General features: G+C 41.8%; 1 protein-coding gene across 3 annotated transcripts in view; it reads right to left on the bottom strand.

Moving 5' to 3' along the window:
* The window catches only part of LOC139371162 (rho guanine nucleotide exchange factor 10-like protein), a 109,326-nt gene extending 88,655 nt beyond the window's left edge, over nucleotides 1-20,671 (bottom strand). Inside the window, exons 1-7 of one of the 3 annotated variants that reach the window (XM_071111288.1) lie at nucleotides 20,373-20,605; nucleotides 11,354-11,635; nucleotides 10,500-10,527; nucleotides 7,088-7,275; nucleotides 2,027-2,131; nucleotides 1,620-1,750; nucleotides 528-626 (exon numbers count right to left, since the gene is read on the bottom strand). In XM_071111288.1, the coding sequence (XP_070967389.1) occupies nucleotides 528-626; nucleotides 1,620-1,750; nucleotides 2,027-2,131; nucleotides 7,088-7,275; nucleotides 10,500-10,527; nucleotides 11,354-11,630 (828 nt within the window). In that variant the 5' untranslated portion in view covers nucleotides 11,631-11,635; nucleotides 20,373-20,605. Of the gene's footprint in view, nucleotides 1-527; nucleotides 627-1,619; nucleotides 1,751-2,026; nucleotides 2,132-7,087; nucleotides 7,276-10,499; nucleotides 10,528-11,353; nucleotides 11,636-13,630; nucleotides 13,719-20,372 lie in introns of those variants that run through there. The other 2 variants (XM_071111289.1, XM_071111290.1) reach the window with 2 other exon arrangements.
* Between the last annotated feature and the right edge of the window lie 3,382 nt (nucleotides 20,672-24,053).

Here is a 24,053-nt window from a genome sequence, read left to right as displayed (position 1 = left end):
CATGAATACTGCCATATGCGCCTCTCAGTTGGTCTGTAACTGTCTGATTTAGTCACTAATCAGGAAGTCTATGAGGAGATCATAGATTCTGCTAACCACAAACCCCACCCTGAGTATCACTGAGGCCTGGCAGACTCGTGATGCACACAGACCCAGAATATACCCATGGTGGTGGTATTTTTAAATGATGCCACTTCAGGAAACTAGGTTATCAACTTGGAGAAACTGGCAATGTGTTTATGGATGCAAGTGTGTTTTACTCATTCATGTATCCCTAAAACTGGTCCTCATACTAAACTAGAAGGAGAGAGACAAATCTCTCATGAGAACGACTGTTTGGAGGAAAGCAGAGAAACATTAGCAAGGACAAGATGGTTTAAGATAGTGAATCATTATAATGCACTTCATACTACAGCAGGCATATTTTGGCTTTGGTAATATTGTAATCATTGCATAGCCTTCTGGGTGCTGTAAGTTTGAGTTCTAAATTGATGTCATGTTGTGTTTTCTTACTGCCAGTTATATACCTTGGTGTCATAGTTGTTTTTCCCACCCAGCCTCATGGCTATTTCACGTTTGGTCCTGGCACAACGCTCCCTCAGCCGACGCACGTCAGGGGAGTACTGCTACAGTACGGGAACGCCACAGGTGTTGGGCAGTGTGGTGCGAAGCAGGTCAGGGCAGGTTGTGTTAAACCACACAGCAGGACACAGGGATGAAGGAAGGGAGATGAGACAGTGGAATATTGAGGGAAAAGGGATCAAGACAAAACAAGCAAGGCAACACCTGGATTAATCACAAGGATGGAGAGCGGAAGCTTAGAGCACTGCGCTGGTCAAAGGGTAATGTCAGCCTGGACTAATAGCAATGATCTTGGTGAAGGAAGTGAGTGCAGGGGGAAGGTTGAGGCAGACATGAAGAGGGAGGAGGGGATGTTCATAGACTGAGGCAGACATGAAGAGGGAGGAGGGGATGTTCATAGACTACCTCCTGCTGTGATATTCATTTCAGTAAAGCCACCATCGTTTCTGCCCAAACGTAACAAGCAAGTGTTCATAACAAGCAGGTCATCGCTCCCCTCTGTATATGGATATCATTTCATAGAATGTTTTCTCAATCTACGTATCAATAGCACCAGCTCAGTCAAATATGTTTTGTCAAAACTTCCCCATAGTGTACTCGACATACACAGTATATACACAGGGATGAGACTGGACCAAGTCTGACCAGAATAGCGCACAACTTCAATGAGTATATACTGCCCCCATGTGGCGGAGAGAGAGCCTACAGTCACCTACAGTATGGTTATAACATACAGCTTCTGGACAGTGTCATGACTTTGATGCCTTTCGAGTGAGAAGGAAGCTTGTTTATTCTCAGGCCACAAAGCGAGAATATTAACCCACCCAGACAGGGCTGATGCATGTTTCATGTTCTTTGTATTTTCCCCAACAGTTTCTCACATGAATAAAATAAGTGTGGTGGGAGAGCAGTAGCATTGGGTGAAATATTCTCTTTGAGTCATGTCTTATGCATTGAACACAAACACAAAAATCCAGACACAGACACACAGACAGACAGACAGACAGACAGACACAACAGAACGCCATCTCTCCTACCTTGCTGCGGGTTGGTAGCTTGCTCTCGGTATCAGACTGCTCGTCGTAACTTTCAAACTCACTGGAGCTCCAACCATTGCCTGCACCCTGGGGCATTTCTTCTCTGTGCACATCCTCGTAGATCATGTCCCCTGACAGACACACACACACACATACACACACACACACATAGATATACTGACATCAACAAAGCACAAAGACTGTACAGTGATCCAAGGACTGACAGTGCATTGTCAGACAGCAGATCCTCAAGCTCAATCAAGCACAGCTCAGTATTTAAGAGGAACCAAATGGCATTTGAACCCAGGTCTGATGTGCATTGATCCAAAGACTGATGGTGCAGTATCAGACAGGGGAGACATCCAATAAAAGCAGTCAGTGGCCCGAGCCCCTGCCCCAGAACTCACCTTCGTCAGGGGAGAGTGGTCCCTCACAGGGCACGTCATCATAGATCACCTCCGGGCTCCCTGTCTGGAGTGCTGCATCGGCCTCATCATCATCCACCCCCTCACCTATTGGGGAAGACAGTAAGGACCAGTCACAACCCCAAGCCACAGAGCCAGGAGGAGGGTTTGTCAGTGATTATTTTGCATGGCAACCAAACTTCAAGAGCAAAACCACAAGCATTATAACCCAAGGTTCTGTAACTTCTATGTTGTAATTGTCAGTGCCATTTACATCAGTTAGATGTACAGTGGCAAGAAAAAGTATGTGAAGCCTTTGGAAAAATCTGGATTTCTACATGAATTGGTCATAAAAGTTGATCTGATCTTCATCTAGGTCACAACAATAGACAAACACAGTCTGCTTAAACTAATAACACAAACAATTCTATGTTTTCATGTCTTTATTGAACACATTGTGTAAACATTCACAGTGCAGGGTGGGAAAAGTATGTAAACCCTTGGATTTAATAACTGGTTGACCCTCTGGCAGCAACAACCAAATGTTTTCTGTAGTTGCGGATCAGACCAGCACAACGGTCAGGAGGAATTTTGGTCCATTCCTCTTTACAAAACTGTTTCAGTTCAGCGATATTCTTGGGATGTCTGGTGTAAACCGCTCACTTGAGGTCATGCCACAGCATTTCAAATCAGGTTGAGGTCAGGACTCGGACTGGGCCACTCCAGAAGGCGTATTTTCTTCTGTTGAAGCCATTCTGTTGTTGATTTACTTCTGTGTTTTGGGTTGTTGTCCTGTTGCATCACCCAACTTCTGTTGAGCTTCAATTGGTGGACAGATAGCCTTACATTCTCCTGAAAAATGTATTGATAAACTTAGGAATATGTTTTTCCATCGATAATAGCAAGCTGTCCAGGCCCTGAGGCAGCAAAGCAGCCCGAAACCATGATGCTCCCTCCACCATACTTTACAGTTGGGATGATGTTGGTGTGCTGTGCCTTTTTTCCTCCACACATAGTGTTGTGTTTACGTGCAGCAATGTTTTTTTTGGACAGCAGTGGCGTCTTCCCATGAACACCATCCTTGTTTAGTGTTTTACGTATCGTAGACTCGTCAACAGAGATGTTAGCGTGTTCCAGAGATTTCTGTAAGTCTTTAGCTGACACTCTAGGATTCTTCTTAACCTCATTGAGCATTATGCGCTGTGCTCATGCAGTCATCTTTGCAGAACGGCCACTCCTAGGGAAAGTAGCAACAGTGCTGAATATTCTCAATTTATAGAACATTTGGACTGATGAATATCAAGGCTTTTAGAGATAGTTTTGTAACCCTTTCCAGCTTTATGCAAGACAATAATTCTTAATCTTAGGTCTTCTAAGATCTCCTTTGTTCAAGGCATGGTTCACATCAGGCAATGCTTCTTGTGAATAGCAAACTCACATTTTGTGAGTGTTTTTATAGGGCAGGGCAGCTCTAACAAACATCTCCAATCTCGTCTCATTGTTTGGACTCCAGGTTAGCTGACTCCTGACTCCAATTAGCTTTTGGAGAAGTCATTAGCCTAGGGGTTCACAATCTTTTTCCAACTAACACTGTGAATGTTTAAATGAAGTATTCAATATAAGACAAGAAAAATATGATAATTTGTGTGTTATTAGCTTAAGCACACTATGTGCGTCTATTGTTGTGACTTAGATGAAGATAAGATCAAATTTGATGACCAATTTATGCAGAAATCCAGGTAATTCCAAAGGGTTCACATACTTTTTCTTGCCACTGTATATCATAGTCTTGAAAACATCAACAGTTCATTGATTATATTAGCAGGGACTTAGCAGGGAGGCCCTGTGTGTTGTTGTTATTTGTGGTAAGTGTGGGGTTGTGCTGTGGAATTGTGGCAACATGATTATATCCACCTTGTTTGTAACGTATCGACCCTATCTATCTCCACGGTCTGCAGGATTTGTAATTAATTGCTTTGAGAGTGTTTCAGCCTAATTTAGCTTAGGGGCTTTATTGATTCGTTTTTAAATTGTGATTTGTCTGGAACGGTTCCTTATAAACCTCAAACATCAACAATCACTGGATTCAATTAATCTGATGAGAGATGTGTATTCTGACACGGATTAGCCACCACAGCTCTATATAAGATTCTAAATAACCTTGGAAACAATCCAAGAGAGAGACAAAACAGACCGTGTTCTTCTACTACAATAGGAATTATATACGCAATCGTGCACACACAGAGACACGCACACATCCTCTCTCTGTGAAGAATGTGTACCGAATGAAAGGGGAATAACTGAATCTTGGCTATCAGCCTGACTATCTGCAGATCTGCAAAGTAACTGACTCAGTCTTCTGAACAGTGTTCATTATTTCAAACAGCCTGGGTGTAAACCTGAATGTATTTCTTCAAGCGGAGTCAATTTTCCCCAACAATCCAAGAAGGCAACACAGCAGAACTCAGGGAAGTTTCACCTTGGTTTGGTGAAAACCTTTTTTAGCACAGTATGGCATTTCTTGACGGTAGTCCTGGGATTAGGACCCAGACTGGTCGTAATGTTAGGACCAGAAGAAAATGCAAGGCTGGTATTGAACTCAATGACAGAGCCCAGGTACCAGAATCTTTGAATCGGTTACAAACTTACTATTACACTGTAGTAATCCAGTACTGATAGTAACACAGAGCATCCATACTGTAGTATGACTAAATGGCAACAGTGTTATCAAATGTGTCAAATAGATTTGTATCAATCTACAGGAATGTAAGTCCACACACACCCATACAGTTATAGGGCGGACACAAAATCACCTTTTCCCCCTCGGAATGCTGAAATTAAGGTTCTACAGCTGCACCATTGAGAGCATCTTTGTTGGATGCATCCCCACACTCACACATACTTACACTGACTGATACCACAACACACACACATAACACGAGCACACATGCAAACTGCTTGTAAAGTAAGCATTTCACTGTAAGGCCTAAACCTGTTGTATTCGGCAGATGTGACAAATACAATTTGATTTGATTCTGACGCCACACATACAGTTGAGGTCGGAAGTTTACATACACTTAGGTTGGAGTCATTAAAATAGTTTTTAAACCACTCCACAAATTTCTTGTTAACAAACTATAGTTTTGGCAAGTCGGTTAGGACATCGATTTTGTGCATGACACAAGTCATTTTTCCAACAATTGGTTACAGACAGATTAATTCACTGTATCACAATTCCAGTGGGTCAGAAGTTTACATACACAAAGTTGACTGTGCCTTTAAACAGCTTGGAAAATTCCAGAAGATTATGTCATGGCTTTAGAAGCTTCTGATAGGCTAATTAACATAATTTCAGTCAATTGGAGGTGTACCTGTGGATGTATTTCAAGGCCTACATTCAAACTCAGTGCCTCTTTGCTTGACATCATGGAAAAATCTAAAGAAATCAGCCAAGGCCCCAGAAAAATAATTGCAGACCTCCACAAGTCTGGTTCATCGTTGGGGGTAATTTCCAAATGCCTGAAGGTACTACGTTCATCTGTACAAACAATAGTATGCAAGTATAAACACCATGGGACCACGCAGCCATCATACCACTCAGGAAGGAGACGCACGCGTCTGTCTCCTAGAGATGAATGTACTTTGTTGCGAAAAGTGCAAATCAATCCCAGAACAACAGCAAAGGACCTTGCGAGGATGCTGGAGGAAACAGGTACAAAAGTATCTATATCCACAGTAAAACGAGTATATCGACATAACCTGAAAGGCCATTCAGCAAGGAAGAAGCCACTGCTCCAAAACCGCCATAAAAAAGTCAGACTACGGTTTGCAACTGCACATGGGGACAAAGATTATATTTTTTGGAGAAATGTCCTCTGGACTGATAAAACTAAAATAGAACTGTTTGGCCAAAATGACCATCGTTATGTTTGGAGGAAAAAGGGGGAGGCTTGCATGCCGAATTACACCATCCCAACCGTGAAGCACGAGGGTGGCAGCATCATGTTGTGGGGGTGCTCTGATGCAGGAGGGACTGGTGCACTTCACAAAATAGATGGCATCGTGAGGCAGGAAAATTATGTGGATTTATTGAAGCAACATCTCAAGACATCAGTCAGAAAGTTAAAGCTTCATCACAAATGGGTCTTCCAAATGGACAATGACCCCAAGCATACTTCCAAAGTTGTGGCAAAATGGCTTAAGGACAACAAAGTTAAGGTACTGGAGTGGCCATCACAAAGCCCTGACCTCAATCCTATAAAACATTTGTGGGCAGAACTGAAAAAGCGTGTGCGAGCAAGGAGGCCTACAAACCTGACTCGGTTACACCAGCTCTGTCAGGAGGAATGGGCCAAAATTCACCCAACTTATTGTGGGAAGCTAATCCAAGTTTATCATTTCAAAAAGGCTAATTGATCATTAGAAAACCATTTTGCAATTATGTTAGCTCAGCTGAACACTGTTGTTCTGATTAAAGAAGAAATAAAACTGGCCTTCTTTAGACTAGTTGAGTATCTGGCTCATCAGCATTTGTGGGTTTGATTACAGGCTCAAAATGGCCAGATCAAAGACCTTTCTTCTGAAATTCGTCGGTCTATCCTTGTTCTGAGAAATTAAGGCTATTCAATGCGAGAAATTGACAAGAAACTGAAGATCTTGTACATCACTGTGTACTACTCCTTTCACAGAAAAGCGCAAACTGGCTCTAAACAGAATAGAAAAAGGAGTGGGAGGCCCACGTGCACATCTGAGCAAGAGGACAAAGACACAGTGTCTAGTTTGAGAAACAGACGCCTCACAAGTCATCAACTGGCATCTTCATTAAATAGTATGCGCAAAACACCAGTCTCAACGTCAACAGTGAAGAGGCGACTCCAGGATACTGGCCTTCTAGGCAGAGTTGCAAAGAAAAAGCCATATCTCAGACTGTCCAATAAAAATAAAAGATTAAGATGGGAAAAAGGACACAATGGAAGTTATGAAGGCCTATACTGTAATTGGTGTAAGCTTGCTCTCTTCTGTCTATATCATGTTTCATGTATTTATATCTATGTAGTTCTGTACCTTCAGAGTGTTCTTTCAAGCTGGAGCTCTTCTTCTCAGTCTCCACGCTATGGTCCTCCGAATCGGTCTGGTTCTCCACTGGTAACATGTCTCCAGGACCAGACCTTTCCTGGGACTCCTCCCGGGGCTGCTCTCCCACTGAAGATGCTGCAGCGATGGGCTCAACCAGCTCGACCGGGCCAGAGACCCTGGAACATACCAGGCAGAGTATTGAAAGCAGTTATGACCACTCTAGGCTGGGTGCTGTGTGGCTCATTACAAGTGAATTGCAGTGTGGAGGAGGAGGAGGTCGAGGAGCAAAGGTGAAGTAGGCGGGGCAAAGAGTCTGAAGCACTGCTGTCCCAGCATGGTAACGCCTTGATCACACACAGTGTCATTGCACAAAATGGTGAGCAGCATAATCTGGAAATGTGTGCAACAAAAGTTACCATTTTTGTCAAGCCATCTATGCATTTTTGTCAAGCCGTCTATGCATTTGATGCATATGTTAGATAAATCCAATGTATGCACCACACAACACACTGCAACTGCTTCTGCAACGCAATGCTACAAGTTAAATACAGAGTTCCATTGGAAATGAATTAACTTCTGGTGTACCAAAACGCAATGACGCTGTTGATGTGAACGAGGTGTAACACTTCCTTTAACCTGCCACAGCTATATGTTCCTAGTGCAGCTCATTTCTGCTAGGTTGGTCAGTCCTATTCACTGTGGTGTGATGATTCTGCTGACTGCTGTTGTGAGGGATGGAGAGAGTCATCTGATCCAGGTAAACTCATGTGAGACCATGAATATGATAATGTGACCTTACCTCCTGCTTGATATATTTACTGTGAGCTATGAAAGATCCCCCTAAACGATAGCCATTGATCACCTGCCATTCCTAAAGCCTGACCATAATAATGACTGGCCCTGGAATATTGCCTTTGAGACATCTCCTAATACTGATCTTGTAGGTATTCTGTAAAGAGCTACCACTTTCTTATGTTTTCAAGCTACCAGTGAGAGTTACAGCAATCCTCCCACATGCTTGATTATACAGCTAGATCTGGGATGGAGGAGAAACCAATCTCATTAAATGCATCCCTCCCACCATCCCTCTAGACTTTGCCAACAGCCACTATGTCAATCAGTCAGCAAGATACTGTACCTCTCCCCTGTTCCAGGCATGCCTGACAGTCCTCAATGTTTACAGAATTACACGGTTTAGTTGTGTAGGAAATATTTTGAAGCCAAATATAGCTTGCAAGCAACCTGTTGGCCAGACTTTCTGTATATATTATTGCATTACCTTCTTTGGCAAGACAACAAAAAGGCGTTAGCTAAAGCTTGTTTGAGCAATGTTGAAACTTCAAACCCAGTTCCTAGTAATGTCCGCTAATAAACGTTTCAACTGTTCACATTGCACTGCCTCCCCAAAGACACCAGACTCAGTCAGGAAGCAGCTCACGGGGCTGGCAAAGACAACCCAACATATTACAGCTGAGAGGTTTTACAGAGTAATGTCTACTCAAGCAGTTTTCTATGAATAAGAACTTTCTAAAATAAATTATAAGAAAAACTATGCTGGGGTAGAATGTGCCTCAGACATATTAATAACACAGCATATGAAATGCCTCATCATGAAACACAAGAAACCTGTTCTGTTCTGTAAAATTCATACAGAACTCATGTCTCATTACTGTGGTTTCAAATGGGTATTTAACCAGACGTTTTTTGAGAACACAAACTATTTCAATGTTTAAAAGACTGGAAAAGTATATATTGTATGGTTCATCTTTGTAGGCCTACGCCCTTCACTTGTCCATACAAGCCCCTGTGAGTCATAGGCCTATAGCAGAATAAATGGCAAATGTGTTTCAATGCAAATAGAACAGACGGAGGCACAGTGTGAGCAGCCTGAATGCAAGGCCTTAGATGTGTTTCAACGCCCTCTAACTACAGAACACAGTCAACCAGGGAGCCATGTTTACTTGGCTTTCCTCCCGTCTCTATGGAAATAGTGCTGACCATGCTGATGATGGGCTAGCTAGACCTTCATTGTAACAACAGTTACTATAACGAGTCTAATCAAACAACACACCACCTGCTATAGCAACTGCATCTTGCGTCCGCGCCCTGACAGTGTACACAGGTCTGTATACGGTATCGGTGCCTTTAGTAACATTGTTTACTTGAACAGCTTGCAAACCCAGCTTGCAGATCTCCCACTAAGCAGAATCCTGTGCAGAGCAGACAGCAAGGAAAGGTGGAATGAAGTCAAAGAAAAAAGGAAAAGGAGTGTTGTAAAGTGGGGTTGCTTCGGTGGAGTGTTAAATGTGAGCCCCTCTAGTCTAAGGCTACAGCTCAACTGAACATAAAGCAGAGCCATATAAATGTCAAGTGTCAAGTTGTCATGGTGACCGTTGTCCAGGACTTTTCATCTTAAGGGTCTCACTTAATGAAAGCTATCTGTCAAAGGTCCTAGAATCAACAGATGCACCTAGACACGCACACACAATACCACTGCTTTCCTGACTTGAATAGACCTGTAGACATGTTATGCATGTTCTACAACAATGTTTCTACTACAAAGTATTCTTTGCGATGCAAAAATATCTGAATCTGAGATGAAACAGACACACAGAGCAAACGTGCTGACACACACCTTACACCTTGTTGGAAGAAAAAGCTATTGATAGCTCCACTAGGAAAGGGAGAATATTGACCCGCAGTGAAACAGTCTACTCAGCTGAAATCTTCCAGAGGAGAAATCGCAGAAACCACAGTCCCTTCTCTCACAATCCAACCCTGTTCAAACATACACACACAGACACACTGAGAGATACACACACAGACACACTGAGAGATACACACTATCACAGTCACTCACATACACCCCACTTTTCAGCACAGGAAAGCCCACAGGAACGACAGGCCCTGGCTCTCCTATCAGCACGGGTTTCCCAGCACACTTCCTAGCACACCATCATGCTGGGACCTAACCAGGAGCAGTGGCCTCCACCAAGACAGGGGACCCCAAATGAAAAGGTTGATAACATGTTTCTAATGTACATTCTAGTGAACCCCCTAACTCATATACAACTTTTTACACTGCAAACTGCTATAACCTGCAGACTACAGAGTACCTGTTTAGGCTACTGATTCAATATGTTAGACATGGAAGAGTTTTTTTTCCAACATAGCCTCTGTCACAGATTTGCCATCTCCTTTGACTTCCTTTTCCAAACATATCAGTCCTATACCTTTTTACTTTGACACGCCCCTTCTCTATGAAAAAATAGATGTTTCTGATTTTGGGTCATGCTAATACAGTATATTGATAACTTAATGGAGACAGATGTTTCCTCCAATGAGGCCAAACCACACAACCCCTGAAGATGGAATGCAGACAGAAAGCAGAGTCTCTTACCGCCTGGGTGGGTTGATAACTGGAACATCTGTGGGAGAAATGAAGCGGGAGACATTAGACATAATTTTTTTTAACGTAACGTCATGCTTGTGTTTGTTACTATAACTTGTACAACGTGTACCATATGGGAAGGACAGCTAAAAAGTTTGGTCTCAATGTGAGGAAAACTATACAAAAGTATATCTTATTTCCTCTTTACTTCATCTTAATTGACCTAGTTTTATGAAGAGCGGTAGGTCCTGTGTCTCCAAGAAGACAATCGCTGATGAAAACAGACCACAGGAATTGTATTATTAGCGCTATATAGGTCCTGTGTGCAAATCAGCTTTTATGGAAGATATTCCTATTCAAACTATTATTTAATTTATTCAGAGACAATGTGAGCCCTCTCATCTTACCTGGGAGGGCAAAGTCCCAGCCGGACGCCCGTCTCCTCCACCATCCGCTGGGTAACAGGCTTCCACCGTACAGCATCATCAACCCCAGAATTCCCCAGTGCAGTGGAGAAATGCACCACAACCCACTTAACGGATTACTACGCGTAGGCTTCGTGAGAAGTATTTTAATTAAGCACTAATCGCTTCCTTTTGTCCGACAGAAGTTCACATAGATTTAAATCTCCTTCTTTAGCAAGGAGTGTAATTAACAGAGCTTGTTTGGCAACATGACTCAGGTAGTCAACAGCATACTGATATCAACCAGAGTTTCACTGCTCTTTATTCAATTAGAACCCGGCTCTCTTTATGACTGTCTGTCTGAAGATATTATGAAATCTCTTTAAGAACGGGCAGCACCTTATGAGACCAGTGGAGAAGAGTCACTCACAATGTGTTGTAATAGAAAGAACACTTTACCTGAAGAGGCCGTGGAGTCTTGTCCCTGTGAGGGATTGTCCTCCTGACCAGCAGGGGGCATTGTATTGAGGTGCTGTTGTGAGTGTGCAAGGGGTGTTGTTACTGCATTGTCCTGTGGTTGGCTTGTGGCCTCCATAGATGACTTGTTTGCCGTTTGCATGGCTTCCACTGGGTCTTTCTCATCAGCACTGTCATCAAACTCAAACTTCTCTCCTTGCTCTTCATCTTCCTCCTCCTCTTCCTCCCTCTGTTGCTGCTGATAATTCACAGTGGACATAAGCTCTGGAACAGAGAACAGAGACAAAGGCATAGTACAAATGTTGAAGAAAAAACAGAAATAATGTTCCTTGTCTGACAAAAACTGACATGCACTTGACTTCCCAAAATGTGCTACAATTTAGAAACTGATTGGAGTTTTTGTTTACAAAGCAAACACATATAAATAATTAAATGTATAAATACACAAACCACAAAAAGGTAGAACAGTTGTAAGTACTAATAAAGTGTACTAAGGTATCTATGTAACCACCACATGCAAAGGTTTTAAGACACTGCAAGTGGAATGTCCATTTCATATACATGACAAATTATTTTGGTAAAGCTTATATACTTTGTGCTATTTTCCAATGACTAATCGTTGTTTAAACTTTACACAGTACTAAGACTCTAATCTGTAGTTTGTGTATGGGTGCTGGCTGCTGAGAACTCAGGGTGAAAACGTAAAAGGTGGAATTATGTTGGAATGGGCTCCAGTTCCCCCTATTACAACATTTTTGATTATCTGTACTTATATGTATCTTTTTGACAACTTTTACTTCACTACATTCCTAAAGAAAATGTACTTTTTTAATTTCCCCTGACAACCAAAAGTACCCGTTACATTTTGAATGCTTAGCAGGACAGGAAAACGGACTCACTACACACACATGCTTCATTTGTAAATTATGTCTGAGTGTTGGAGTGTGCCCCTGGCGATCCGTAAAAAGAAGGGAAAAATGGTGCCATCTGGTTTGCTTAATATAAGGAATTTTAAATGATTTATATTCTTACTTTTGATACTTAAGTACCGTATATTTAAAACCAAATACTTTTCGTCAAGTAGTATTTTACTGGGTGACTTTCACTTTTACTTAAGTCACTATCTTCAGGTTAAATGTGGAAGACACATTTCAGTTGAATGCCTTCAGTTGTAGGTATCCCCCTTTCCCTTTCCCCTTACTCAAGTATGACAATTGGGTACTATTTCCACCACTGGTTTTAGTTTCATTTAGTTTCATTCCAATCAAGTTCCAACCAAGTTCCAGAAAAAACAATGGTGTGAAACATCAGCCTGGTCTCATAGACTAGACGTAACAGCAAACGTTAATCTGGGACACTGAAATTAGTATAATATGTTACATTTGGTATAGTTACATAGGACAGAAGGTAACTTAAGGCAAACATGAAAGTAGGGTGGTTGGGTAGGTGTACAACACAAATGTCTAACAACCCGAAGGTTGTGTGTTCGAATTTCATCACAGACAACTTTAGCATTTGAGCTAATTTGCAACTACTTATTACTTTTAGCTTCTTTGCAACCACTTAGCATGATAGCTAACCCTTACACTAACCTTAACCCTTTAACCTAACTCCAAACCCTAACCTTAACACTAACCTTAACCCTAACCCCTAGCCTAGCTAACTTTAGCCACCTAGCTAACATTAGCCACAACAAATTGCAATTTGTAACATATCATAAGAAATGGATGATGGACATCCACAAATGAATACATACAATACCAAACTTAATATATCATACTAATTTGAGTGTCCCAGATTTACATTTACTATGTTACGCCAGTTTGGAAACATTAGCCTCATACTGTTTACATAGACATGTATTGTAATACAAAATACCATTTAGACAACTGCAAGATATTTTGTGAGGAAACAGTCTATTCCTGGATTCACAGGTCACTAAATCCTTTCACTGGATCATCTGATGTAAATTTAAAAAAAACAATAGTTAAGTCTGGTCAGAGTTGAGTTGTTGTGAACACTACGCTGTATTACCTACATTACTGAATGTGGGTCACTAGCAACAGGTTGTTTTGACTAGTTTGCTTTCTCAGTACTGTGAAACATTCCAATCCTTGAAGCACGGCAGAATTATGGCTGCCTCCAGAACCACAAAGGAAGAGACATGCAACAGAGAGGGAATTACAGTTCCAGTATAAAAGCAGGGCAAAATTGCTGAGAAAGGCTGTTAGCATAATTAAACAGTCTGACAGGGCTTACCTGAAGATTAAAGGAGACATCTATACCCTGACGGTGATGTGCCCATACGCGTTGTTTTTGTCATTTTAACAGGGTATTCCTCTCACTACATACAACGTGTCTGGCCTAAATACCTAAACCTCATAGCTGGGGGGGTTTCCCTACATTTAGAGGGCGGCTCTGTATCCTTAGCAGAGCACCACTCCTGAGTCCTGGAGTTCTGGTGAAGTCTCATAGTGCAGCATCTGCTTTACATTTCGATTAGTGCTGAACTGTTTCCTCTGCAGGAACATTCCTGGCCCTGATTGGCCTGTTTGCACGCCCCCTTGGGGAATGACAGCATAGGGTAAAGTGGGGTGGACCAGACCATGGGCGGCAAAAGAGTTTGGAGCTGGCCCATTTGGAGATCATTGCGCAATTCATTTTCATCCCAAATCCTCCACTGAATACAAAGTCTGACTCAACCCTCTCCTGACAGTTCTAACAGGAAATTAGGTCAGTTATAGGGAGTGGGGTATTGGACACATGGGAAGTTGTAATGCTTCGTAAACATGGCTGTATAAATTATTATTTTTATTTTTGTTTTTTTGTTTTTCAATACATCGTGTTTCTATATTTTTGTTGTTGTTGTTGGCATTAATGTTGTTGGCATGGTGATGGCTTGAAACTACCAAACAGGGATACTTTTCTAATCTTAATTTGAGACGTATAAACATGAGTGGCAAAGTAGGCCAGGTTTGAAAATTGCAGTCACTTTTCTTCAGGGGTAATACTAAGACCATATCCTCACTCGGTCGGTGCAATTCTAGTCATGTGTGGACCCAACCCACCACGGCCTCTATCCTCTTCGCTGTACCACAAACCCAGTTTCTCCAGCCGGCCCACTTACTGCTCTAATAAACAATGAGCCTTTTGTAGGGGAAAAGCTCTGCTCACTCTCAGAAAGCATTGTTTCTGTATTGGTCACTGAACTGCTGGACTGTCTGGGAGTGAGATCACAGGTCAGAGGGTGATGACCATGCTGTGCTGTATGTAATATGTCAGAGCCATGCTCTGCTCAGTATAATGGAGGATCTGTGGGATAAAAATCAATGAGAACTGCTCCTCCCTCCGAGTTAAATACTTTAGTAGTCTACCGCCATGTATAATGGAAAAATCACCAGGGTTTTTTCCAGAGAAGGAAAAGCAGGATTGGCAAAATAATCTTTCATAATAAGTTCTGTTGGTGTAATTGGTATGATCTTTCGAGCAGAGCATCCCCTAAGTTCTTTGACATTGAGCAATATGTATTAAATACTCTAACACAATACAATTGCACAATGAAAATGAATGAGATGTCACTTTTTGCATAAAAAATGCACTTGACATTGCCAGCAGAAAATAGTTTGCTGCCTGACTAATCAAATCAAAGTTTATTTGTCATGTGCGCCGAATACAACAGGTGACCTTATAGTGAAATGCTTACTTACAGGCTCTAACCAATAGTGCAAAAAGGTATTAGGTGAACAATAGGTAAGTGAAGAAATAAAAACAACAGTAAAAAGACAGTGAAAAATAACAGTAGTGAGGCTATATACAGTAGCGAGGCTATAAAAGTCGCTAGGCTACATACAGACACCGGTTAGTCGGGCTGATTGAGGTAGTATGTACATGTAGATATGGTTAAAGTGACTATGCATATATGATGAACAGAGAATAACAGTAGCGTAAAAGAGGGGTTGGCCGGGGATGGGTGACGGGACACAATGCAGATAGCCCGGTTAGCCAATGTGTGGGAGCACTGGTTGGTCAGGCCAATTGAGGTAGTATGTACATGAATGTATAGCCTCTTCAAACTCAGGAAACCCCCTCCTTTTGTTGAAATACTTTTGTACAACATACATTTAAAAACCAAACTCGAAGTGAAAAATATTTTAGACTGCCTGTCAAAAGAGACTAGGATAAGAGGAAACTAAGCTTGAACTAGTTCTGTCCTAAAGGCATTCTTGAGGAAATTGGATACAGTACCTTGCAGAATTAAAATGAAACAAACACAACCACACACCCTAACGCAAATAAAGAGTTCAGCCCAGCCGTGGTGTGGCAATGTTTGGAGAAGATGCAGAGGCGACAAGGAGGTCTTTGGGGTAAGGTTGGACCTTGACTTCCAGAACACTCCCTGTTCACTGCTGGATGCAAAAGCAGATGGTGCAATTACAGACAGGAGGAAGGCACATATTTCCTAATGATTCAATGTTTGGGAGTATAGAATGTGCAACTGCAAGCTGGATTCATAGAGATGTTTGAATTCGAACATGAGATGGGAGAGATCTGCTGAACTGAATGTGCAATATCCCCCACAAAGACTTGAGTCCAGTGCTGGCTGCCCGCATAAGGCCCAGGCCGGGGCAGTCATTGGTTAGGCAAGGAGAGGGAGTCAGGGTGCATCAATGGACAATAGAACAGAGCCGCAGCTGGTGGAGTATAGACTGAATAAACAGCAACGGAATTCTTACAGAAGGCAGCTAAAACAGCCTTCTTTTATCTAGGCTCTTCCTTGGTTTTATGGAGGGTGGTTTGACTGGTTTCCAAACTTCCACTCTCTACTAGACAGGAGATGCAATGGAACATATCAGTCCAAAGAAGTTCTACCTCCTTTTTCTGAATATCAAGATCCCAAAGGAAATAGTCTTGTCGTCAAGAGATAGGGATGTGAGACAACCCATTTAGACGCAAGAAACAGTTCATCTGGTCAGAAGCAGATGTCTGTCATCCTTTAGCTGTCAAAAACAGAGCTCCGTGAGTGGGAGTGTTTGTAACACATACTAATGGATTGTATGCTTCCTCCTTGATTCCCCAACTAACTCCTGCCAAACATTGAGCATAGGGACTTGTTAGATTATCTGACTGTCAGATTTAACTCAGAGTATAATTAATCATAAACCAGAACTCAGTTTGTTTTTCTCCTGATGTAAGCTCCATTGTAAGCTACAGTACAGAAAGCTGTGTTATAGTGTACTGATTACTGAACATTGAGAACAAATATGTGTCAGTATCATAGACTGTGTGGACAGCATAGTAAAACATTCATGATGCGCTGCTTTCATACGCACTGCCATGGTCGGCACTGTTCAGACATGCAGGTATACATTATTCATACAAGAGCCACATTGGCCTTCAGTTGCCCTCCACTACAGAAGCTGTTGCTGTGCCCACTGTGCACGAAGGTAGTCTGTGATGGTAGTCACACTACTCAAGGTCACAGTGAGTGTTACTGTTCTCCACTGTTTCTCCATCTGGGCTCTGACCACTGACTGTACTGACTATACAGTGGCAAGAAAAAGTATGTGAACCCTTTGGAAAAATCTGGATTTCTGCATAAATTGGTCATAAAATTTGATCTGATTTTCATCTAGGTCACAACAGCTGACAAACACTCTAATTAAACCAATAACACGCAAACATTTATATGTTTTCATGTCTTTATTGAACACACCGTGTAAACATTCACAGTGCAGGGTGGGAAAAGTATGTGAATCCTTGGATTTAATAACTGGTTGACCCTCTGGCAGCAACAAACAAATGTTTTCTGTAGTTGCAGATCAGACCAGCACAACGGTCAGGAGGAATTTTGGTCCATTCCTCTTTACAAAACTGTTTCAGTTCAGCAATATTCTTGGGATGTCTGGTGTAAACCGCTCACTTGAGGTCATGCCACAGCATTTCAATCAGGTTGAGATCAGGACTCTGACTGGGCCACTCCAGAAGGCGTATTTTCTTCTGTAGAAGCCATTCTGTTGTTGATTTACTTCTGTGTTCTGGGTCATTGTCCTGTTGCATCACCCAACTTCTGTTGAGCTTCAATTGGTGGACAGATAGCCTTACATTCTCCTGAAAAATGTCTTGATAAACTTGGGAATTAATTTTCCCGTCGATGATAGCATACCGTCCAGGCCCTGAGGCAGCAAAGCAGCCCGAAACCATGATGCTCCCTCCATCATACTTTACAGATGGGATGAAGTTTTGATGTTGGTGTGTTGTGCCTTTTTTCCTCCACACATAGTGTTGTGTGTTCCTTCCAAGCAACTCAACTATAGTTTCATCTGTCCACAGAAGATGTTGCCAGTAGTGCTGTGGAACATCCAGATGTTTTTTTGCGAACTTCAGACATGGAATGTATTTTTTTGGACAGCAGTGGCTTCTTCCAGTGGCGTCTTCCCATGAACACCATTCTTGTTTAGTGTTATACGTATCATAGACTCGTCAACAGAGAGGTTAGCATGTTCTTTAGCTCACACTAGGATTCTTCTTAACCTCATTGAGCATGCTGCGCTGTGCTCACGCAGTCATCTTTACAGGACGGCCACTCCAAAGAAGAGTAGCAACAGTGCTGAACTTTCTCCATTTATAGACAATTTGTCTTACCGTGGACTGATGAACATCAAGGCTTTTAGACATACTTCTGTAACCCTTTCCAGCTTTATGCAAGTCAACAATTCTAAATCTTGGGTCTTCTGAGATCTCTTTTGTTCGAGGCATGGTTCACATCAGGCAATGTGAAAAGCAAACTCCAATTTTGTGAGTGTTTTTAATATGGCAGGGCAGCTCTAACCAACATCTCCAATCTCGTCTCAATGATTGTACTCCAGGTTAACGGACTCCTGACTCCAATTAGCTTTTGGAGAAGTCATTAGCCTTGGGGTTCACATAATTTTTCCAACCTACACTGTGAATGTTTAAATTACGTATTCAATATAAACAAGAAAAATACAATAATTTGTGTTATTAGTTTAAGCAGACTGTGTTTGTCTGTTGTTGTGACTTAGATGAAGATCAGATCTAATTTTATAACCAGTTTATGCAGAAATCATACATACTTTTTCTTGTCACAGTACACACCTTGTCACAGTACATACCTAAGTCCAAACACTGCAGGTAAGTCACTTCCCTAATAGCAATGTAATTATAGTAGAAATCCACTTTATGTTTGTAATGCAGTCATAGTTGACATTGCACATTCATAAATGTATATTGTACATCCTGTTGTGTACATAGCAGTTTTATTACTATGCATACTACCTTCCTCTATTGACTTATTTTTTATTATTATTTTTATTGATATTGATAACGTACTACAATGTTGAGGGAGCTAGCATGTAAGCATTTCACTGCACCTTTTATACCTGCTGTAAACTGTGTATGTGACAAATAGAATGTTATTTGATGTTAAAAGCACGTGGAGTTTAACCAAGATCTAGGTGTATGGTAAGTCCTTAATAATCAAACATTCCCATCTAGGGTTATGGTTGGGTGTCAGAATGACCAAAACGTCACTGTGTGACAGCAGGTTCACTGACCTGGGTGTCCTGTTCCCACACTCTCCATTGTGATCTCTGTCAATGGCGCATCTGAATGATCTTTTCTTGGGCCAATGAAAGCTCGGTTTGAAGCTTTGTGTACATGTTCATTGTTGATACTTACCTATTGTTCAGTCTTGGCCAGCCAGGGTTGTTGTTCAGTATCATTATACAGAATTGTTAGCTGTTACAATACAGAGGGGGGTTGAGCTGTCCCTTTGATGCAGTCGTAGGAATTTGACTTTGCTATTAATGTATGAATGCAACTTACGGCACAGTTACAGCAAGCATGAAGGATTTGACACAGTACAGAGAGATGGTAGGGCTGTGATGGTCATGGCGCGCTCACTGTTAAAACTATTTCCCCCCCTTTGCTCCTGACTGCATATGCTGCCATTGAAATACATTACATTTCTATGTGTGGGAGGGGCCGTTGCCTACAATAATGATTCGCTACAACACCTTGCTTGTTTTAGCGAGGAGCAATAAAGTTTCACGTTACAGCGGAAACGGGCACGAATGCCCGACCGTCCTATCTTCAGTCAGCCATTCTTTCCAATTATTTTTTAAAGCGGTTATGACGGTTATTTTATTTTCATGACGGTCTTCATCCATAACTGTCTGTACTAATTCCCCTAGGGCTTCCGGGAGTGGGAAGGCCTCAGCTGTGTATTCTCTATGGCGTGAGAGGAAAAGGCGAGTGGGGTCCCATTCATAGGAGAATCTTTGTGGTTTAAGCTCCAGGCCAGACATGCATGGACTATTAATTAATGGAACTTGATTGTCGAACAAAAGTTTAACAGTCTGACTCAGGGAATGCTGGGACATCCGACTAAAGCGGGAAACACTACATCTTTCCAAAATGCAGATCAGAGGTCCCCCTCTCCCCATTCCTGAGGCACCGTGAAATTCATTCAGGGAGGGGCTATTGTACTCCAGGAAGGAACCCCAAGACTAGGGCTGGATAGACGACTCCTGTTTCAGCCTGGGGCTATGGAGGGGGTACAGTAATGTATATACTGGAGTGTATTTACTGCAATGTATAGATCCTCCCTATAGATGGTGTATGTCTCTGGACCAGAGTGCCTCATGGTCTTTCCCTTGATAATATGGGTAGCCAAGCCCCAGACACAGCCCTCTCTGAAGGTTAGTCCTGGTGTAATCGTCTGTGAAAGAGTGTATTCAACAAAGAGGCCACCCGGCTTTGGGTATTGCCTCTGCTCTCCTTTCCTCCTCTGTAACTCCGCTGCCCGAAGCTGCAAGCTATCGGACCCAGGGTCTGAGAGCACAAAACAACACACCCACCCACCCCCACTCCCTCCATGGCCCCTTCAACAAAGCTCTTGTCTTGGTGAACATGCAGAGAAGTGAAACAAAAAAAGAGGGAGAGTGTGTATAGTAGAATACAATAAAAATACACCTCTCACCTTCTTGTCCTCGGTAGTATTTCCTCCAACAAGCTTCAGTTACTCCCTGTGGACTCTTTAATCCTGGTTACCTCCCATGAACATTCTGCGTATATACTGGCAGGTTCCTCACTCATTCCTCTGTATGTCTGCTTTAAGAGCTCCTAGGGCTCCGGCAGAATAGACTGGAAATACTGTTTACTTTCCCACATTAGGTCAGCTCCACTCCTCACACTAGCTGCTCTGAATGAGGCTCCCCCTACTCCCTCCTCTCTCGATTCTATGGTTCAGTCCCTCCCTCTCGCTCTCTTTCTCACAATTTCTTGCCCTGTCTTTCTGTCCTTCTTCCCTCTTTTTCTCTCCCCTTATGTTTAGTCCATCCCTCCCTCCTCCAATCTCCTGCCCCCTGCTGCTTAACAGACACAAAGCAGGCCAAAGGGCTTTCTCAGCATTGATTGGCCAATGGCAGAGCAAAAGTCTTGGCTTCGGCCAATAGAAATGCTAAAGTACGGCACATGCCCAATCAGAGCAGATATGCAGATGTAGAGGGTGGGCCAAGAGGTATTAGGATGGGAAACTTGGGTGAAAGGGGGAATAGTTTGGAACAATGTTAGTGATTACATCACCAAGCCAAGGACTTGAGGAATACAAATGTTAAAATGAAAAAATACTAATGTCAACTAACTAACATCAGTAGAGAGGAAAGAGATGTACCTGAGAATAATAGTGCAATATGTGTTTTATAACTACCGTGTAACAATTGTCAGTAAACACATCTCCTTTTTAGGTACAAACATTTTGGTCAATTTATATATCCAAGGAAAGAGAATAATGTACCGTAAAAGCTGTGATTGGCTGAATGTCTTGAACTCTGACTTAATATGTCAATGGCTCAATTTCTGCTCCTAAGTTCATTTACTTTACGGCGAGGCAGTGAGTGACCTGGACCACTGGCAGACATCAGGGGTCAAGCCCCATTAACAAGCCTGCAGTTCTAAACTCAAACTATTTCTTAATTCTCTTTATTGATGTTTCAAGGCAACTTGACTTACTTGGCTTATTCCTTTCAGCTCCTAGTGGAACAAAGGGCCTCAGAGCTGCAACTCCAGAAAACTCTGTTCTGGAACGTTTTCTTGATTTCATTCCAGGTGGTTCCTGCCTTCATCTTCTCCTCATTTGTGCTGTTCCATGTCTTTTTTGGGCAGCCAACCTTCCTTCTGCCCTATGGGTTTCACTCTCAGCAAAAGAAAGTCACCTTAAAATATATAACTTCACAGCTCACACATACTCAAACTGAGAATTAGCTTATTTTCTCAGATGTGCATTTAAGCAATGAGGTATGTCTATTGTTGTTGAGGGGATTTATTAAAACATTGAACAAATACACAGAGTACAAAGTAAAAGATGACAATTCACTTTTTTCATTCATTTGCAATTTAGCACAAACATCTGTACCATTATAACACTGCTTGAATTCAATGTCTCTCTCAAAGCTAGCAACACAGAGCAACCATCTCTGAACTTTACGAACTTTACCAAAGTGAACCTTCATACAAAAGATTTCACATGCTGTACATTCACTGCAACAAAGGTGCCTTTACCAGAGTCATTTGGTAGCTTTTGAAGCCTTGTTTATAAGCATGTACATACACTGTAAATATATTTATAGTATTAGACTGAGGCCTTCTTACAAACACATTACATTCATACTGACTTCAGTTTGATTGCATTTCATAGTCACTTCAGCACTCCGTAAGGAAACAGACATGTGGATTTGATTGAACACATCCTGTGCGCACATTGCAGTTCTATGGCAACTACCCTGCAACATTCAGTTTCTCTCATGCATACTGTGTAGTTAGGTACATGATCGATAAGAGTATGAGAGAGACAAAGCATTGTAAATCTTAGTATTTACATAGCGTTGTTATATGCTGCTATCCAGTAACCCTATTTCAATCAATGACAAGGTGTGTGGGTCTTGTCCAAACCTACACTATAGCTAGTCCACACAGTGACCCTCACATGACTTACAAATGGAGTAACAGGATGAACAGAAACACTGGGACTGTACACTCCATGGACAGAACAGCACTGATAAACACGCACTAAATTGGGGGCAAAATAGTAGCCTAAGAACTGACATGTGCCCTATTTGTTATTCCTATTTCAACTGGCCAATATCTATTGTTGTGTTTGTAATTGAATGAGGTCAGTCAAGGCCGTGTGATACTGCACTCAGTTAAACTTCAGGTAAAGTGCTTTGTCTGAGAAGACAGTCAGACACAGGCAGACACTGTGCAGTAACACTTTTCAGCCAACAGAGCACCTCAGAACATTCATATAAAAAGCCTATAGAGCAGAGCTACAATCACACAGTACTGTATACAGTAATCTCTTCAGTTCAGGACAGTCCATTTACAATTCCTTTCTCAAGACCTCCACATGAGGGCTATAGCCGTGTCATTAAAAATAATACAAATAGGTACACTACCGTTCAAAAGTTTGGGCTCACTTAGAAATGTCCTTGTTTTTGAAAGAAAATCAAATTTTTTGTCCATTAAAATAACATCAAATTGATCAGAAATACAGTGTAGACATGGTTAATGTTGTAAATGACTATTGTAGCTGGAAACGGCAGATTTGTTATGAAATATCTACATAGGCGTACAGAGACCCATTATCAGCAACCATCAATCCTATGTTCCAATGGCACGATGTCTTAGCTAATCCAAGTTTATAATTTTAAAAGGCTAATAGATCATTAGAAACCCCTTTTGCAATTAATTATGTTAGCATAGCTGAAAACTGTTGTCCTGAATTACTGAAGCAATAAAACTGGCCTTTAGACTAGTTGAGTATCAGCGTTTGTGGGTTCGATTACATGCTCAAAATGGCTAGAAACAAAGAACTTTCTTCTGAAACTCGTCAGTCTATTCTTGTTCTGAGAAATTAACTTATTTGGGGTAGGGGGCAGTATTGGGTAGCTTGGATGAAAAACGTGCCCAAATTAAGCTGCCTGCTACTCAGCCGTAAAAGCTAGAATATGCATATAATTAATACATTTGGATAGAAAACACTCTGACGTTTCTAAAACTGTTTGAATGATGTCTGTGAGTATAACAGAACTCATATGGCAGGCAAAAACCTGAGAAAAAATCCAACCAGGAAGTGGGAAATCTGAGGTTTGTAGTTTTTCAACTCAGCCCCCATTGAAGATACAGTGGGATATTAGTTATGTTTCACTTCCCACGGCTTCCACTAGATGTCAACAGTATTTAGAACCTGTTGTGAAGATTATACTCTAAAGGAGGGGCTCATAAGAGCTCTTTGAGTGAGTGGTCTGGCAGAGTGCCACAGCCTCAGTCAGGCGCGCTCACGTGAAAGGTAGCTATGTTCCACTTCATTTTTACAGACAAAGGAATTGCCAGGTTGGAACATTAATTACATTTTATGTTAAAAACATCCTAAAGATTAATTCCATACTTAGTTTGACATGTTTCTATGGGCTGTAACGGAACTTTTTGAACTTTTCGTTCGGCGCGACCTGAACGCGCTTTTGGATTTGTTTACCAAACGCCCTAACAAAAGAAGATATTTGGACATAACTGGTGGACATTATCGAACAAATGAAACATTTATGGTGGAACTGGGATTCCTGGGAGTGCATTCTGATGAAGATCATCAAAGGTAAGTGAATAT

This window comes from Oncorhynchus clarkii, chromosome 17 (assembly GCF_045791955.1).
Source record: "Oncorhynchus clarkii lewisi isolate Uvic-CL-2024 chromosome 17, UVic_Ocla_1.0, whole genome shotgun sequence".
NCBI lineage: Eukaryota > Metazoa > Chordata > Actinopteri > Salmoniformes > Salmonidae > Oncorhynchus > Oncorhynchus clarkii.
Note: the sequence above shows the minus strand (reverse complement) of the source record. Positions and strands in the feature narration are given on the sequence as shown.